The sequence below is a fragment of the Dendropsophus ebraccatus genome, chromosome 14 (genome assembly GCF_027789765.1).
Source record: "Dendropsophus ebraccatus isolate aDenEbr1 chromosome 14, aDenEbr1.pat, whole genome shotgun sequence".
Lineage (NCBI taxonomy): Eukaryota > Metazoa > Chordata > Amphibia > Anura > Hylidae > Dendropsophus > Dendropsophus ebraccatus.
The window spans coordinates 4001283-4020608 of NC_091467.1; the positions used below are offsets into that span (position 1 = coordinate 4001283).

At 48.4% G+C, this 19326-nt stretch overlaps 1 protein-coding gene and 1 long non-coding RNA gene across 8 annotated transcripts in view; one reads left to right on the top strand and one right to left on the bottom strand.

Annotated features, from left to right (window-relative positions):
• Positions 1 to 19097, top strand: part of NFATC2 (nuclear factor of activated T cells 2) — a 109504-nt gene extending 90407 nt beyond the window's left edge. For 6 of the 7 annotated variants that reach the window (XM_069953594.1, XM_069953595.1, XM_069953599.1 and 3 more), the window contains exon 10: positions 18616 to 19097. In XM_069953594.1, coding sequence (XP_069809695.1) covers positions 18616 to 18671 — 56 coding nt within the window. In that variant the 3' untranslated portion in view covers positions 18672 to 19097. Of the gene's footprint in view, positions 1 to 13735; positions 13822 to 18615 lie in introns of all 7 variants that reach the window. The other variant, XM_069953593.1, reaches the window with a different exon arrangement.
• The window catches only part of LOC138772869 (uncharacterized), an 87446-nt gene continuing 71382 nt past the window's right edge, over positions 3263 to 19326 (bottom strand). Inside the window, exon 3 of the long non-coding RNA XR_011359839.1 lies at positions 3263 to 5045. This is a non-coding gene — a long non-coding RNA (uncharacterized lncRNA). The remainder of the gene's footprint in view (positions 5046 to 19326) is intronic.

Here is a 19326-nt window from a genome sequence, read left to right on the forward strand (position 1 = left end):
TATATATATATATATATATATATATATATATATATATATATATATATATATTATAATATTTATTCTATAACTGGACACACAGAGAAGCCTGAGGAGAGGATCTTCTATGGATTTGGAGTTTTATCACTTCCAGATCAGGTTCATACCAGCCTAACCTGGATGTATTTTTAAGTCTGTGTTACAGCCACAAGTTCAGGCCTGACCGTGGGTCCAACAACCTAAAGGAGAGACCCGCAGTGAGGACAAGACGTATTGCTATGATACAGATGTAATAGTACATAGCCTCAGGCTTCAGTGGCTGACAAGAACACCAACCACAAAGTGTGGATGCCTCCTGCCCCTCTGTATGTGGAGTCCTATCCCCCCAGCCCCTCTGTGTGTGGAGTCCTATCCCCCCAGCCCCTCTGTATGTGGAGTCCTATCCCCCCAGCCCCTCTGTGTGTGGAGTCCTATCCCCCCAGCCCCTCTGTGTGTGGAGTCCTATCCCCCCAGCCCCTCTGTGTGTGGAGTCCTATCCCCCCACCCCTCTGTATGTGGAGTCCTATCCCCCCAGCCCCTCTGTATGTGGAGTCCTATCCCCCCAGCCCCTCTGTGTGTGGAGTCCTATCCCCCCAGCCCCTCTGTATGTGGAGTCCTATCCCCCCAGCCCCTCTGTGTGTGGAGTCCTATCCCCCCACCCCTCTGTATGTGGAGTCCTATCCCCCCAGCCCCTCTGTGTGTGGAGTCCTATCCCCCCAGCCCCTCTGTGTGTGGAGTCCTCTCCCCCCAGCCCCTCTGTATGTGGAGTCCTATCCCCCCAGCCCCTCTGTGTGTGGAGTCCTATCCCCCCAGCCCCTCTGTGTGTGGAGTCCTCTCCCCCCAGCCCCTCTGTATGTGGAGTCCTCTCCCCCCAGCCCCTCTGTATGTGGAGTCCTATCCCCCCAGCCCCTCTGTGTGTGGAGTCCTATCCCCCCAGCCCCTCTGTGTGTGGAGTCCTATCCCCCCAGCCCCTCTGTGTGTGGAGTCCTATCCCCCCAACCCCTCTGTGTGTGGAGTCCTATCCCCCAGCCCCTCTGTGTGTGGAGTCCTATCCCCCCAGCCCCTCTGTATGTGGAGTCCTATCCCCCCAGCCCCTCTGTGTGTGGAGTCCTATCCCCCTAGCCCCTCTGTGTGTGGAGTCCTCTCCCCCCAGCCCCTCTGTATGTGGAGTCCTCTCCCCCCAGCCCCTCTGTATGTGGAGTCCTCTCCCCCCAGCCCCTCTGTATGTGGAGTCCTCTCCCCCCAGCCCCTCTGTATGTGGAGTCCTCTCCCCCCAGCCCCTCTGTATGTGGAGTCCTCTCCCCCCAGCCCCTCTGTGTGTGGAGTCCTATCCCCCCAGCCCCTCTGTGTGTGGAGTCCTATCCCCCCCCCAGTCCCTCTGTGTGTGGAGTCCTATCCCCCCAGTCCCTCTGTGTGTGGAGTCCTCTCCCCCCAGCCCCTCTGTGTGTGGAGTCCTATCCCCCCAGTCCCTCTGTGTGTGGAGCCCTATCCCCCCAGTCCCTCTGTGTGTGGAGTCCTATCCCCCCAGCCCCTCTGTGTGTGGAGTCCTATCCCCCCAGCCCCTCTGTGTGTGGAGTCCTATCCCCCCAGCCCCTCTGTGTGTGGAGTCCTCTCCCCCCAGCCCCTCTGTGTGTGGAGTCCTATCCCCCCAGTCCCTCTGTGTGTGGAGCCCTATCCCCCCAGTCCCTCTGTGTGTGGAGTCCTATCCCCCCAGCCCCTCTGTGTGTGGAGTCCTATCCCCCCAGCCCCTCTGTGTGTGGAGTCCTATCCCCCCAGTCCCTCTGTGTGTGGAGTCCTATCCCCCCAGCCCCTCTGTGTGTGGAGTCCTATCCCCCCAGCCCCTCTGTGTGTGGAGTCCTATCCCCCCAGCCCCTCTGTGTGTGGAGTCCTATCCCCCCAGCCCCTCTGTGTGTGGAGTCCTATCCCCCCAGCCCCTCTGTGTGTGGAGTCCTATCCCCCCAGCCACCTGTGATACCAGGGGACAGAGGGCACAGTCCACACTTCTTATCACATGGCTGGTTTCTGCCTATTGTGGCACATTATTACTTCACAATATCCAATGATTTGTTGCAGTGTGTCAGTGCCATTACTGTGTGATAGCACCATGGAGGTCTGGGCCTTATACCACTGCTCAGTATAGATAGGATAGAGCCGGGCTCTCACCTCCATCAGTGCCGGACCTCTGCTTATGCTTTCAGCCTTAAAGTTTGGGGGGGTCCAATGTAAGTAAAGATTCCTCAACATTTCCTAACATGTCACATGAATGAGTAACTTTGCAGACATTTTCACATTTCAGTGTTTTATATATTTATCATCATCAGACACCCTTTCCAGCTTATAGGTCCCCTATGGCGTATTCCCCAACCTGTGGCTTTCCAGCTGTTGCAGATGGCTGTCCGGACATGATGGGAATTGAGTGCCACAGATTGGTGACCACTAACCAATGGTATCTATAACCCTTCTGTGTATAAACTACCAGGGTATATGGAGGTCATGCCAGGTCTGGAAACTAGTGTGAATGATATATGTGAAACCCCACTGTTTGTGTGTAAAGGCTGAAGTGAATGTTTGCCGATCATATCTACTAGTATTGTGTTACTCTGCTACAGACATTACATGAACGGCGGCATTAGTGCCTCTCTTTTGCCGATTGTATCTACTAGTATTGTGTTAGGGTCCTATTCCACGGGCAGAGGAGGGCCCGATCAACGATGTGAATGAGCGGCGATCTGCTAGATCACCGCTCGTTTACTGGGCCTATTCCACGGGCCGATGATCGTTGAGCGAGGGCTGCAAGGACATTGTTACCAATGTCCTTGCAGCATCATACATTACCTGTCCAGGCTTCTTCTCCGCGCTGTCTTCATCCCCGGGTCCAGTGCGCTTTATCTTCAGAATGGCCGGTCAGCTGACGGAGCGCTCAGCCAATCACAGGCCGGGACCGCCGCGGCCTGTGATTGGCTGAGTGTTGTGGCCTGTCAGCTGACTGGCCATTCAGAAGATAGAGCGCACTGGACCCGAGGATGAAGACAGCGCGGAGAAGAAGCCTGGACAGGTAATGTATGCTGCAGCAAGGACATCGGTAATGATGTCCTTGCAGCCCTCGCTCAACGATCATCGGGCCGTGGAATAGGCCCAGTAAACGAGCGGTGATCTAGCAGATCGCCGCTCGTTTACATCGTTGATCGGGCCCTCCTCTGCCCGTGGAATAGGACCCTTAGGTCTGGCCCTAAATGAACGATCAGCCGATGACACGATCATCGTTTGACTGTTCTCTCTATTTCACCGAACGACAATCGTCCGAATCGGGCCAAATGGAGCCGATCCGGCCAATTATGGTTACTGTGAAATAGGGCCCTTACTCTGCTGCAGACATTGAGCATTGTCCTGCTGGGACCATATTGTAAGGACTCTATTCCACGGGACGATTATCGTTCGGATCTAAATGATAATCGTCCCGTGGAATAGGGCCCTAAAGCTCCAGCCCATAGGATCTCTTCCCAGGACTGTCACTGAGGACTGGTGGGGCTGCCGCTAGCTTGGTGGCTTCCCTTAGATATACGTGCCTCATTGCTGATCCTCAGAATAGCAGAGGTCGTATGTACAGATGCAGAGCGTTACATTCCTAATGACATTCCCCTCCCCCATGGAGCGACTCTTCCTGGAGATGAGAGATGACAGCGATGAGCGTTTGCTATGGCAGATGTAACTGTATCCAGGGAGTCCCCCGTCTGTGGCACCCACACAACTATGCCCTGGCACCCACACAGACCAGGAAACGCATTGACAACAGTGTGCTCTGCAGCGCCTGGATATACGGATTTTGTTATGATAGCAAAACAAGTTCTATGGAAACCATTGTAAAAGTGAGAGACGGGCTTCTCTGGAGGGACGGGGAAGCCGCTTCTTGTTTGTTGTACTTGGCTTCCGTGAGGCTTTCATTTCAGGGGAGGGGGAAAGAAGGGGGTCTCAGGAGAAGCTCCTTAGTTTCCACACCAGAGGGTATGCCAAGCTGGCATAAGGAGGGCTGCTTTCCATCTTTTTCCTTCCAAACATGTTGGGTCTCCTAAAGATAGTCTTGTCAGTCGCCGTGAAGAGTGGAAAAAATGAGGCATGAATGGATTAGAGACTGAGTAACTGGGTTTCCCTCTGTAAACAGCTGCTAACAGAGCGGCAGAGGACGCTGGAGTTCATCTGCTCGGCTGAGCTGCAGCGTTCAGTGGCAACCAGAGCTGCGCTCCTGCACTGGCATTAACCCTTACACATGAGATTACCTGCATATCTTAGCTGTGGATGAATATAAGCTGTATATCTGAGATTGTAGGGACACTGGGACCGACCAGTTACTTTCAGGGCCCTCATCTTACCCAGAAGTCCAGGTGTCTGGTGACATAGTCTGTAATACTCCTGCTTTATGTTGGGGATTCTCCATAGCAGGTAGTATCATCCCTGGATATAGAGAGTATGTAGTGGTGTCGATGTGTCCGGACCTGCTGCTCGCTGGCACAGTCCTCTCTTTATTTCGGAGTGTTACCATGTTTTGCCTGAGGGTTTAGGTACAAACCCTGATATATAAATAGATCCATAGAGCCGAGGCCAGGAATAACTTCACAGTAGAACGCCGTGCTGGAGACCTGCGGATTGTAGCCATGTGTGCTGACATGTATCTGGAGCCATGAGGTGGCAGTGACCCATAGCTCCTCCAGCTGCTGGAATACTGGGAGAGCCAAGAGTCATTGGGGCATGCTGGTGTCTGTAGTCCAACAAGATGTGGAGCGGAGATCAGGTTATCTAGATGGAGGTCTATGCTCTATGGGAAAATCCAGAACATGTATACATATCCTAAATCTTTACAATTCAATGGGGTCCACACAGAAACCAGGACAGAACAAGATCCTTGTAAGGACATTTAATAGGTCTCCAGTGCATCAGCAGAACAATGAATCCATCCATTGCTGCTGACGGTTGGGGGTCCATAGGGACCACAGAGTGATTTTTCCTGCTTTACGCACCAATCTGGCGACGACCTGTGGGAAGGAATTAAAAACAAGATGATGTTTCATGTGTTGGCGGAGGGCAGCTTCCCCCCTCCATGTGTGTGTATAGGTGTGTCCTAAGCCCCGGCTGTTTGTCTATCAGTGATGGGTGGACGCTTTGACCAGGGGACCTCATACAGGCAGATAACACGGCCGCAGCTACCTGTTTTGGCCACATTCACTTAAAAACAGGATACGTAGATTGAGTGAAGCCAAGCAGAACATAGGATTCCCCATGCGGCCCGGCCGAGCCCCTCTGCAGCTGTTCCAGCTCTCTCTACCATGAGAAACAAATACTCTGTTACAGCGAATGAGTCAAAGCCTTGCCGAATGGAACAGGCGTGTTTCCCATGTGTGGACGTCCAGCTCCCGACCTGGGAACGGAGCGCGGCACCACGGCTGTTGTCTACACGAGAGAACACACAGCTTCTGCTAGAGAAGGAAATGTGAGCATGGTACCCAGGTCACATGATGGTAGCTAGGTTGTCTATCAGCTCCACCCTTACAATCAGAGGATCAGCATTGACACCTGGAAGAGCGGAGAACTCAACACTATAGCTGTATTACCATCCCTGTTATATTGGATACTTATCATCTATTGTCACCCCATATTTAATGTAAAACTCAAGCCACCCCCATCTCCCCAATACAGGTGACTTACATTACAGGGGCAGAAGTATGTGACCCCCTGATATACCTCCTCGGTTCACACATGTAAGAGAACACTGAGGTATACGGCCACCACCAGAACCGGGCAGTGTTTGCTGTCATTGTATACGGCCACCACCAGAACCGGGCAGTGTTTGATGTCATTGTATATGACCGTGCGTTATTGCTATTTATCTGCTGCCATTATTTGAGATCTTTGCAAGTATATGGTATCGTAGGTCTTATTCTGAGCCATGTACAGTAAATGGGCAGCTATCACATGGACAAAGCAGAGAACTATGAGGAATGGAGACGTATACTCATGAACTGCACACAGTCTGCTTGTACTGTGCTGGTTCTAGGATTGATGAAAATGGATGATGATGATGATGATACATGCGTTATTAACATGGCTGCATATTAGAAAACCTTGTAGAATTTGCGGTTCCTTGTGTCCCTATGCTTCTTGTCTGGTGTGAGAGGTGTTGGGGCATTATGTAGTATTTCCCCTCCAGCAGCAGAAGATTTATGGTTACCCATTACCTGGCAGCACATGGATGATACATCTCTATTACTCACACGCTGGGATCCCCGGGGGAAATACCTGCCTCCTATGCCTGACTCTGCAGTAAGGTGCTGCCTGCTTCACACCTATATTGTGTTACTCACAAGTGAGCAGTGTCATGTGATGTGGTCAACCTACCCCCCCCCCCCCCCCCCTCCCAAATATCATTTTTTGCACCTTTCAATATTCCTTTTTTACAGCTGTCATTTAGGTTACTTAATTTAGTTTGCTGTGTTTTTGTGGTTCTATGGCAGGGCCAAAATAGGGCAATGTCCGTGTCCCAATACAGGGATCGCGGGAGCTCGGCCATCATTTTTATAGCTGGTCTCCTACTTACATAGCATGAAAGGAAGCTGTGGCCACTGTTCTAACCATTGACTTCCCTGGAGCATGATCACTGATGCTGATGGGCTCCTATTGCAGATAGGGGCCCTGCCATGACTGTCGGAGTACCTGCCTGTCGCTGCACCAGTATGAATGCTGTCATTAAAAAAACACAAAAGTGATCAAAAACTCGAACATATTCTGAAATGGTGCTCGCAGCCCTCACAGCCCTCACGTACCCCTTTCAGGTGAAGAATAAAAAATGATGGCTCTTTCATGGGATTGCACAATATGATTTTAACATTTGTATCTTGCAAAAAGATATACAAAAATGCTTTTTTTTTTCCTTTACCCCTGCAAAAAAAGAGTTAACAAAAATTAAGGTGTATGAACCCAAAATTATTGCCGTTAAAGTACAAATAGTACCGCAAAAAAATAATCCCTCGTCTGGCAATGGCGATGGAAAAATAAAGTTACAGCACTTGGAAGGCGACCGTGGAAAATTGAAAAAGAATTACTTGGGCATTAAATTTGTCAGGAGGCAAAGTTGGTAAAAAGAAAAGTGTACCACAGCGGTCGCTGACTATTTGAATAGCTACTTCTGCCCAGTGTTTTCAGAAGGAGGCCTTCTCAATCACAGGATGGTTGGACACAGCATTGCCTCCAGTTATATGGGTTCAGCTCCAGTATTTTCAGAGACTGAAGTTGCAGTGGAACTTGCCTATTTAAAGCTAAATAAGGCGATGGGTCCAGATGGGTCCTGATGGGATCCATCCCAGGGTTCTTAAAGAACTCTGATCTGTGATTGCTGCCCTCTGACAGCTCTGTATAACCAATCCCTGCTAACAGGAGATGTTCCTGATGATTGGAGAACGGCTAGTGTTATACCCATCCACAAGAAGGGGAGTAGAGAAGAGCCCAGTAACTACAGGCCAGTTAGCCTAACATCTGTAGTAGTAAAATGATGGAAACTCTTTAAAAAAAAACAAAAAAAGATAATGGATCAACAAGAATCAACAATTTGATGGATTCAAACCAGCATGGCTTTACTGCGGGCCGATCATGTCAGAATAATCTCATTGATTTCTTTGATTATGTCACAAAAGTGCTGGATGAAGGTGCCGGGGGTATCGCCTCTCTGGACTTCAGCAAAGACTCTGATACAGTTCCCCATAAAGAGCTGATAGAGAAGTTACAGAAAATTGGACTTAAAGTGACTCTTTACCAGCAATCTGACTCCAATCAGTGGATTTGTTGTTGGCTGAAGGACAGATATCAGAGGGTGGTTGGTAATTATATATATTCCAAGCAGAGACTGGTTGCATGTGGTGTGCCACAAGGGTCTGTTCTGGGTCCTATTCTTTTTAATATGTTTAAGTGACATAGGAGAAGGGTTGGTGGGTAAGGATAGTGACATAGGAGAAGGTTTGGTAGGTAAGGATAGTGATATAGGAGAAGGTTTGGTGGGTAAGGATAGTGACATAGGAGAAGTGTTGGTGGGTAAGGATAGTGACATAGGAGAAGGGTTGGTGGGTAAGGATAGTGACATAGGAGAAGGGTTGGTGGGTAAGGGTAGTGACATAGGAGAAGGGTTGGTAGGTAAGGATAGTGACATAGGAGAAGGGTTGGTAGGTAAGCATAGTGACATAGGAGAAGGGTTGGTAGGTAAGGATAGTGACATAGGAGAAGGGTTGGTAGGTAAGGATAGTGACATAGGAGAAGGGTTGGTAGGTAAGGATAGTGACATAGGAGAAGGGTTGGTAGGTAAGGATAGTGATACAGGAGAAGGGTTGGTAGGTAAGGATAGTGATATAGGAGAAGGGTTGGTAGGTAAGGATAGTGACATAGGAGAAGGGTTGGTAGGTAAGGATAGTGACATAGGAGAAGGGTTGGTAGGTAAGGATAGTGACATAGGAGAAGGGTTGGTAGGTAAGTATAGTGACATAGGAGAAGGGTTGGTAGGTAAGCATAGTGACATAGGAGAAGGGTTGGTAGGTAAGGATAGTGACATAGGAGAAGGGTTGGTAGGTAAGGATAGTGACATAGGAGAAGGGTTGCTGGATAAGGTTAGTGACATAGAAGGTTCGGTAGGTAAGTTGGCATAGGGGAAGGTTTGGTAGGTAAGGATAGTGACATAGAAGGATCGGTAGGTAAGTTGGCATAGGGGAAGGTTTGGTAGGTAAGGATAGTGACATAGAAGGATCGGTAGGTAAGTTGGCATAGGGGAAGGTTTGGTAGGTAAGGATAGTGATATAAGTCAGTGCTTCTCAATTCCAGTCCTCAGGCCTCACCAACAGGTCATGTTTTGAGGATTTTCTTAGTATATCACAGGTGACATAATTATACTCAGTGCATCAGGTATAGTCACAGGTTTCCTTTGTATGGGAAATCCTCAAATCATGGCCAGTTGTTGAGGCCTGAGGACTGGAATTGAGAAGCACTGGTAAAGGAGAAGGGTTTGTAGATAAAGCATAGTAAGAGGAGACAGTTAATAGTTATGGGCTGAGCTGTTATGTTGGGCTGTGTGTGTGTGTGTGTGTGTGTGTGTGTGTGTGTGTGTATATATAGACCAACAAAACACAACAATCACTGAACTCAAGGAGAACAGTGAAAAATTCCAATGGAGTACTCATTTACGAGTCTCCATTGATTGTCCCATACAAAATTTGAATATGCAAAAAAGGGGTCCGTGGAGCCTCAGTTACAAGTCTCAAAACACGGGAATAGCCAGATATCCCTCTCTCCAGAGAAGGAAGCCCATTGCCAAGGGCGCCTCCTAGTGGGGAGAGCACCAAACCACCCTGATACGTAGTCCCTCAGGTCCTCACTCTGTAGCGAGCTTTGGGACCTAAATAGGGAAACACCAGGGTGGCCCCTGTGAGTCAAAGTCTAACTCTGTGGCGAGTATAACGACATAAGACAAGGGTTACCAAGGCTAGGCATCCATCCACAGACTGCAGTTTCGGGGTATTTGCCCCTCGTCAGTGTGGAGCAGGATTCTGGCTACTGGGGCAATGATAAATAGACCAACAAAACACAACAATCACTGAACTCAAGGAGAACAGTGGAAAAATTCCAATGGAGTACTCATTTACGAGTCTCCATTGATTGTCCCATACAAAATTTGAATATGCAAAGAAGGGGTCCGTGGAGCCTCAGTTACGAGTCTCAAAACACGGGAATAGCCAGATATCCCTCTCTCCAGAGAAGGAAGCCCTATTTAGGTCCCAAAGCTCGCTACAGAGTGAGGACCTGAGGGACTACGTATCAGGGTGGTTTGGTGCTCTCCCCACTAGGAGGCGCCCTTGGCAATGGGCTTCCTTCTCTGGAGAGAGGGATATCTGGCTATTCCCGTGTTTTGAGACTCGTAACTGAGGCTCCACGGACCCCTTTTTTGCATATATAATGGTATGCGGGTCATGGATTTGTAATGCTGAATAACCCCCTTAAGCATACTTTTTTTTTAGTGTTTTTGGAGATTATAATACAACTAACTATATAAGTAACTTTCATACATTTATTATAAAAAAAAAAAAAGTTCATTTCTGTATCTTTCACTTGTGACAAGTAGAAATGGTCTGTTACTGATTTGGCTTTATACTCGTAGGGAAATGCACCGAAACCCCTCGGGAACGTGCCATTATGTGATGTGTGTCCTGGGTATAGCTCAGTGTGTATAAGGTCCTAGCACGTCGGCTGCATCAGCCCACAGATCATCCACATGCAGGACATGTTACTTAGGTTTTAGTCATTGTGCGGGATGACTGTGGCCCTGGTGCTTGTGAGGTGACACAATGTCACGGTGTGGTACAAAAGTCATTAAGAATAAGAATAACTGGTCACCAAACCTTCCGCACCGTCCTTTATGTGGCTCTGGTAATAGATGTTTGGTGACTGTAGCCGGGAAAGTCCACCTTTACAGTAAATCTCACTTTCCCAGTGTCTGGTGTGTGCAGCGCAGGTTACGTGGGCCGAGATTCTGCTTATCAGATCTGTATAGGAAATGCAGGGCAGGAAGTGACACGTGTGCGTACAGTCATCATGTGGTGTGATCACTGCCCTGCACCGGCGGGCTCCTCTGACAACCCTCACCTTACTCATCCACATATACATACATACATACATGTACTTGGGGATGGAGAAGCTCCGTCATTGAAGCATCTATGCAGTAAAGCGCAAATGCACCGTCAGAGACCAGAGCTGTTTGTTAGCACTCTCACTCGGCCAGTGCAAGCGCAGGAGAGGGGGGGGCAGAGGTCTTGCTTGTCCATCATAATCTAAGGGTAGATGAGTAGATGAAGACATTTTTTAAGACACATGTGCTGTATGTTACATGTTCTAAGGCAATGTGTGTCCCCATGACAACACTTCCTGCACCTTGACCCTTCATATGCTCCTGCAGCTCACATCCACATAGTAACTGTTTAGTATAGTAAATATTACTTCAGCACAGATTATTATTTTTATTATATGCACAGATGGACCCTATGATAGAAAAATCGCTTCTTAAAGGGGTACTCCACTCAGACATTACTTTTTATATGTTGCTGCCCATTGTGAGACTAACAATTCCTTCCATACTTATTATGATCTATTGTCTCCTTCCCCCAGTTCTCAGCTGCTGCTTTCTGCTGAAGACACAAATCTGCGTGTGAGCCTTTCTCTCTCTCTTCCTCTTCCCCCCTCCCTTCTGAGATGGCTGATGTAAAGAAGTCCCTGCAACATTGTAGCTTCTTTGTAATGCTGGAAGGGTCATTAAAGTGACTCTGTACCCACAATCTGCCCCCCCACACTTGTACCTTCAGATAGCTGCTTTTAATCCAAGATCTGTCCTGTGGTCCGTTCAGCAGGTGATGCAGTTATTGTCATAAAAAACAACTTTCAAACTGGCAGCCCCATGCCCCTTGTCCGTGGCTTAGTTTGTGTATGCATTAGGCTAGCACAACCTCTCCGTCCTTCCTCTACGCCCTGGAGACAATCTGCCTGGAGCATGCCTAAGGCCCCGTTCCCACTGAGCAAAGGTAGCGGAATTCCGCAACGGAATTGTCCGCCGCGGAATGCAGTTAGCCTCCCGCTCATAATGGGAGTCTATGGGAGGCGCGCGCTCCTGCTCTCTACGCGCGCCTCCCATAGACTCCCATTATGAGCAGGAGGCTAACGGCATTCGGAATTCCGCTACCTTTGCTCAGTGGGAACGGGGCCTAATGGTGAGGAGGGAGAGAGAGGTTGTGCCAGCCTAATGCATACACAATGTAAGCCATGGCCAAAGGGCATGGGACTGCCAGTTAAAAAGTTGTTTTTTAGGACAATAACTGCATCACCTTCTGAACGGACCCCAGGACAGATCTTGGATTAAAAGCAGCTATCCGAAGGTACAAGCGGTTAGGAGGGGTCAGATTGTGGGTACAGAGTCGCTTTAACGGTGAGTTCATTAGCAACTTGACCTCAGATTTACCCTCCCAGCAATACAAAGAAAATACAATGTTGCAGATACAGCCTGCCAGGGACTTGTTTACATCAGTTATTTCAGAAGGGAGGAGGAGACAGAGAGAAAAGCTCACACACAGATTTTTGTCTTCAGCAGAAAGCAGCAGCTGAGAACTGGGGGAAGGAGACTGAATAGATAATAACATGTATGGAAGGAATTGTTAGTCTCACCATGGGCAGCAACATATCAAAAGTTGTGCACATACGGTCGTTGTTATGAAATACTGCCGTGTTTTTTACGTAGTGTGAACCCGGCCTTACAAGGTTGAAAAGAGACAAGAGTCCATCAAGTTTAATGGATAACTCTACTGTGTTGATCCAGAGGAAGGCAAATACCCCTCACAGGGTGGATAGTTCCTTACTGACTGCAATATGGCGATCAGCGTCCTATCACATGTCATCTAGTGTCCAGAACTCCCTAGACAAGCCTCCAGGCCTCCCCTGTACTTCTGTAATGGATCAGCCCTGAGCCCGTCATGTGGCAGAGAGGTAGAGGAGGGCTGTGACAGCTGCGTTGCTGGAGAATCGATCCGGATCTAATATAAAGCAGCAGGCCCAGAGATCCTACATCCCAGAAAGGAGCCCTGTCCACATTGTCAATGATAACCGCTCCTATTGGTCAGTAAGGATACCCCGGCATTATATACACCGCTCAGTCTCTGCTCCCGGCCGCTGCTATGGCTGCAGACCTTACACCGCTTACAGTGACCTCACCGCTCAGCACTTACACCTGAGTGTCATAGAGCTCCTCACCGCCAGGGGTAGCTGTCTGTGGGGGATATATAATATATCATGTCCTCCTCCAGCAATCATCTGCAGGAACATTATATTCCCTCTATAGAATATCACCTAATCTCATATATACCATACAGGCGGTGTAGCAGGTGCCATTGGGGCAGAGCCGTCCAGGGGGAATGTGTTATAACCCCATCATGGTATAAATACGACATGTAACATCTCAATATATGAGGAAGAATAGTAGAAATCATCCTGTGATGGACAGCGAGGAGTCGCCCTGCTCTCCTGTACCACATGCTGTACAGACAGGCCACAATGCTCCCATTCACTGACAGCAAGAATGCAACGTATAACATCATACACTAGAAAACCCTCCAGCTTTAGTCAGACTACAACTACAACTCCCAGCATGCTACATGGCTGCCTCCATTCTGGTACAATGTCTGCATGGTTCTGCCATAAGCTGTCGATGATGATGATGGTTTTGTTTGATTTCATGTACTTTATTGCATGACTGAAATGTATCCAGAATTGTTATAATCCATGCGGTTTCTGTCGAGTTTTGTGACTTTTTACATGTTATCTGGGGCCCAGAAAGAGTCCAGGTAATACTGATCAGCCCCCTGTGTGCAGCCCCCTGTGTGCAGCCCCCTGTGTGCAGCCCCCTGTGTGTAGCCCCCTGTGTGCAGCCCCCTGTGTGCAGCCCCCTGTGTGTAGCCCCCTGTGTGCAGCCCCCTGTGTGCGCTGTACATAGGGCCAGGGACCTCTCACTCATTGGACTCTTCCCCCAGATACTGTGTGAAAAGTTTTATCTGCTCCTCAGAAACCAAAAAGTTGCAGTTGTAGCATTTTTTTTCTTTTTCTCCTATCTTTTGTATCTACCCGAAACTCAAAACTGGTTTTTGCAAATCTTTTTCAGAACTGATAGATACAAACCTTAGCTGGATACAAAACATTATATGAGGCGGGGGCAGTGGTCTCTGAGGCAAGAATTGAAAGTAAAAGGTAACTCCTCCTCACTTTCCTCCCTTTCCTGGCAGCTTCTCACACTTCTCATCCTTTCACTTAGTCAGATCTTTTTTATCATTCTTCTTCTCTGTTTCATTGTGAATTTCTCTGAGAGATTGCTGAGAACGGTTGTCTCCGGGTCTGCCGGGCTACGACACCCCTTCTTACTGTGGGAGGACTATGGGGGATCTATTGGCCCCTGATAGGAAATGCTCCCAGCAGGAGATCTTGCAGTTGTCATTTGTATTATTGTCACCAGAGTTGCCAGTTCTGTGTTATCTGTTTGCGGCTACTTTTTTCTGTCACGCATGGATTATTCAGGCTCGTTCGTTGGGACCCATGATGTCACTGGGGCACTACAGTTGTACTAATGATGTCACTGGGGCACTACAGTGGTACTGATGATGTCACTGGGGCACTACAGTACTACTGATGATGTCACTGGGGCACTACAGTTGTACTAATGATGTCACTGGGGCACTACAGTTGTACTAATGATGTCACTGGGGCACTACAGTGGTACTGATGATGTCACTGGGGCACTACAGTACTACTGATGTCATTGGGGCACTACAGTACTACTGATGATGTCACTGGGGCACTACAGTACTACTGATGATGTCACTGGGGCACTACAGTACTACTGATGATGTCACTGGGGCACTACAGTACTACTGATGATGTCACTGGGGCACTACAGTACTACTGATGATGTCACTGGGGCACTACAGTACTTCTGATGTCACTGGGGCACTACAGTACTACTGATGATGTCACTGGGGCACTACAGTACTACTGATGATGTCACTGGGGCACTACAGTACTACTGATGATGTCACTGGGGCACTACAGTACTTCTGATGTCACTGGGGCACTACAGTACTACTGATGATGTCACTGGGGCACTACAGTACTTCTGATGTCACTGGGGCACTACAGTACTACTGATGATGTCACTGGGGCACTACAGTACTTCTGATGATGTCACTGGGGCACTACAGTACTTCTGATGATGTCACTGGGGCACTACAGCACTACTGATGATGTCACTGGGGCACTACAGTACTACTGATGATGTTACTGGGGCACTACAGTACTACTGATGATGTCACTGGGGCACTACAGTACTACTGATGATGTCACTGGGGCACTACAGTACTTCTGATGATGTCACTGGGGCACTACAGCACTACTGATGATGTCACTGGGGCACTACAGTACTACTGATGATGTTACTGGGGCACTACAGTACTACTGATGATGTCACTGGGGCACTACAGTACTACTGATGATGTCACTGGGGCACTACAGTACTTCTGATGATGTCACTGGGGCACTACAGTACTTCTGATGATGTCACTGGGGCACTACAGTACTTCTGATGATGTCACTGGGGCACTACAGCACTACTGATGATGTCACTGGGGCACTACAGTACTACTGATGATGTTACTGGGGCACTACAGTACTTCTGATGATGTCACTGGGGCACTACAGCACTACTGATGATGTCACTGGGGCACTACAGTACTACTGATGATGTTACTGGGGCACTACAGTACTTCTGATGATGTCACTGGGGCACTACAGCACTACTGATGATGTCACTGGGGCACTACAGTACTACTGATGATGTCACTGGGGCACTACAGTACTACTGATGATGTTACTGGGGCACTACAGTACTACTGATGATGTCACTGGGGCACTACAGTACTTCTGATGTCACTGGGGCACTACAGTACTTCTGATGATGTCACTGGGGCACTACAGCACTACTGATGATGTCACTGGGGCACTACAGTACTTCTGATGATGTCACTGGGGCACTACAGTACTTCTGATGATGTCACTGGGGCACTACAGGATGTCACTGGGGCACTACAGTGCTTCTGATGATGTCACTGGGGCACTACAGCACTTCTGATGATGTCACTGGGGCACTACAGTACTTCTGATGATGTCACTGGGGCACTACAGGATGTCACTGGGGCACTACAGTGCTTCTGATGATGTCACTGGGGCACTACATTACTTCTGATGATGTCACTGGGGCACTACAGCACTTCTGATGATGTCACTGGGGCACTACAGTACTTCTGATGATGTCACTAGAGGGCTGCTTATGACATACTGATATGTAATCTAGTGTTACAGCTTTGTTTGGTGGATTTGCTCAGCCATTGTATATACTGCTAATATGAGGCTAATATATGGGCTTGTATAAAAGCCCATTCCTATATTATAATGTATGACATGACTAGGATATGCATTATTACTGGAGGGGCTCCAGTGACCCCAAAAACAATGGGACCAAAATACCTTCACCTCCATGGCCGCCCACAATGCAGGGAACTACAGCAGCTCTATGTATGGCCGTCCTTATCCCACCTAGCTTGATAGGTGAGGAGGGGTTGGTGAAAAAAACCCTTTAATCATTGGGATACAAGGGGGAGAAGACCCCTGTACATGATGCTGGATGGTGCAACCAATAAGGGACCATTTGCTGAGGTTTGGGATCAAACTCGTGGATTTCATGATTTTTAAAGCCAATTAAAGGCACATACACCACCTTACTAACAGGATCACTGTGGCCCTTACATAGTGGCTGGGGGAGGGGGGGGGTCTCATAAATCTCACAGATCGTACCTGAGATGGGCCCAGTCCATTAGGTGGGTTGTATATTGTATATGGTAGGGCCTTCTCCCTACCCCCGTGTCATGTCTGTGATAACCCTGTCACACTGACGTCACCTCTGACTGTAGTCTCCATGAGATTAATGTAATGTCTACCATCACTGTCCTGTGCCTAGTGTCATCAGGGAAAGAACGGCCCTGACTCTGATGCTGAAGTATAACTGCAGAGCATAGGAAACAGTGGGGCAAACCGTAAAGGGAATCTGTCCGCTGTAATTCACGTCCCCACATGGTATCTTTTCTATATCTGTCTGGAGAATAAAAGCATCATTCTACATCCTGGAAGCACAAAGTGTCAAAGAGGCGTTCCCAAGCCCCTGCCGCGCTGAGGGGTGTAACCCGCGGATGAGTTATTCCTTCTCCTCCGGCTTTTATGGCTTGTGCATTGCCTTTGGCTGTAACCTGTGATGTGAGAGCTCTGTACAACGTCCTCGGACGTACCACCCAGCGTGCTCTTGTAGAGAACATCTCTCAGGTACTCCTGGGCACCGCCATTCAATGGCTCCTTTAAGAAATGGTTTGGCAGCACCTGCTGCTGGCACAGAAACCAGACCTTCACCAAACAGAGGCCTATTCATGGGCAGCGGGGACTTTATTATAGGGCTTTACTGCTCCCAGCTGAAAGTGGCCTAAATGTCTTATGACTTCTCTGTTGGGTCTTGGAGGTGAAAGCCTCAGGAAATTAATTCCCCAAAGGGCATTTAAACCTCATGGACAAAAACATAAAAGCAGTGTATTACCCAGAGTGCTCCAGTCAGCCAGAATTGGCCTCCTTCACTATTGTATATTGTGTACAGGAGAACAGAGTTATGGCGGCCAGACAAGGAATAGCCGGCTGTATGAGATTACACTGACAAGACCTGGGCCTTGTTCACACCTTCTGTCATTTTACGTCCATAGTGCATCCACAATCTGGATTTTTTTCTGTTCGGCAAAAAATGGGAAGGTGATGGTTTTAAATTTAAGTTATACGGATGTAACCATCCATAGACAATTGCATTTGCGTCCGTACTATTATTTTGCCGCACAGATTGTGGATCAATAAAACGACGCATAGTCTGAATAACCCAATAGAAATCGATGGCCACTAAACTTGTCCGTAATTGCAGATCTATAATTGGTTACAGAACGTGTGAATAAGCCGTAAGATGCATCCATCAGTAGACGCACAGGGTAAGGGACCACCCGCCACCCGCTGTCCATTCATGGTTGTAGGTGATGACTGACGGGTGACATGACGCTATCACCTCCGCCACTAGTTTAGGGGGGGGAGGGACGGAAACATTTCTCTTAGAGACTATAAAAAACCTCCTAGTGTAATGTGTGGGAGCAGGAACTGTGGGGGCGCACAGCTAACGTGTGGTTGGCTCTTGTGGGCAGATATGCATCACCCGGTCCTGTTATTTATAGTATGGGTGACAGATTTACCGAAACCTCATGACGGCTCTGCCAACAGTGTGACCAGTGACACCAGATTTATTACGTTACGGTTTTCCTAAAATCTGTGGATTTTCTCGATTGTTTCCCGATCTGTGAGTATTGTTGAGAGACTCTGCAGCTTTCTTTGTATCCTGATTTCTCACCATTACCATCTCTGCTTGCTGAATACTATAGTGGACGTCCAGGAACGGGAAGTTGTAGCACTTTCACCATTTGCAGATGGAACTTTCTTTTCTTTAGGGTCCTATTACACAGAGCCATTTTTAACAATTAACGACTAACGATAAACAATCGCAAACGAGATTGTTTATCGTTAACCTGAAATCGTTCCCATATTACACTGAACAATGTGAAATAGGGCCCTTGGAATATTTGACTTTATAACCAGACACAAGAACACGCTGCGTTGTCTGGAGATCCAGGCTTTGTTCTGGTTTCTAGCATTACATGGGGTGGTTCCCATATACCGGGGCTTGTAGTGTGAGCAGGGGATAGTATAGATCCATGTACATGAGGGAATCGCTCATTGTACAGGACATAAAGATGTGACAGGCCGGAAGGTGATTTTTCACTTGTGCGCCCCCCGTTTCCTCCCCGATCTGTGAATATTTACGTTGTCTGGAATCACTTTATTTCTGTTCTCTTTTGTCCGCAGTGAATGAAATTATCAGGAAGGAGTTCTCCGTGCTGCCTGCAAGAAACCAAACCTAGAAGAGCGCCGCTGCCAGGACCTCTCTTACTGAACGCTTCCTTCCCTGACCTCCGCCATCCTCCTGCCTCGTACACCCCACCTTCTGTTTCCTCTCCGGCCACGGCAAGCTGCCGATTCCAGCACCACAGACAATATCCTGGCACCGAGCACCGCCGCACTCCTGTAAACATCAAAGCCGTAAGACTCATTGTCCTGTCATAAGAAGCGTATCCCAGGACCGAGGACAGGGGTGAGATGTGAAGGATGATCTGTGAGATCTGAAGAGAACAATCCCTCAAAGTGACAACTGTTAGGAAATGAAACGAGCCGCAAGACGGATGTCGCTTGTTGAGGGTCCGCGATGGTGGCATTGAGGGAACGGTGCTCAGGATGTTCCAGAGGGGACTCAAAGAACACACGCGGCTCTCCAGCTGTAGCGCTCTACTAGTCCCAGCATGCACTTCTGATGGGGAGCCACAGTCTGCGCTTCTGTTACATTACTTCAGGGTTCCCCAAAAACTACAACTCCCATCATACCCTGACGGTGACATTCTGATGGGCATGATGGGAATTGTAGTTCTGCAGCAGTTGGGGAACATTGCATTACTCTGTAATAGTTATTGGAGGGGCAGTGTAGATATACACAGCAGTATACAACCCGTCCTCTGTCCCTTC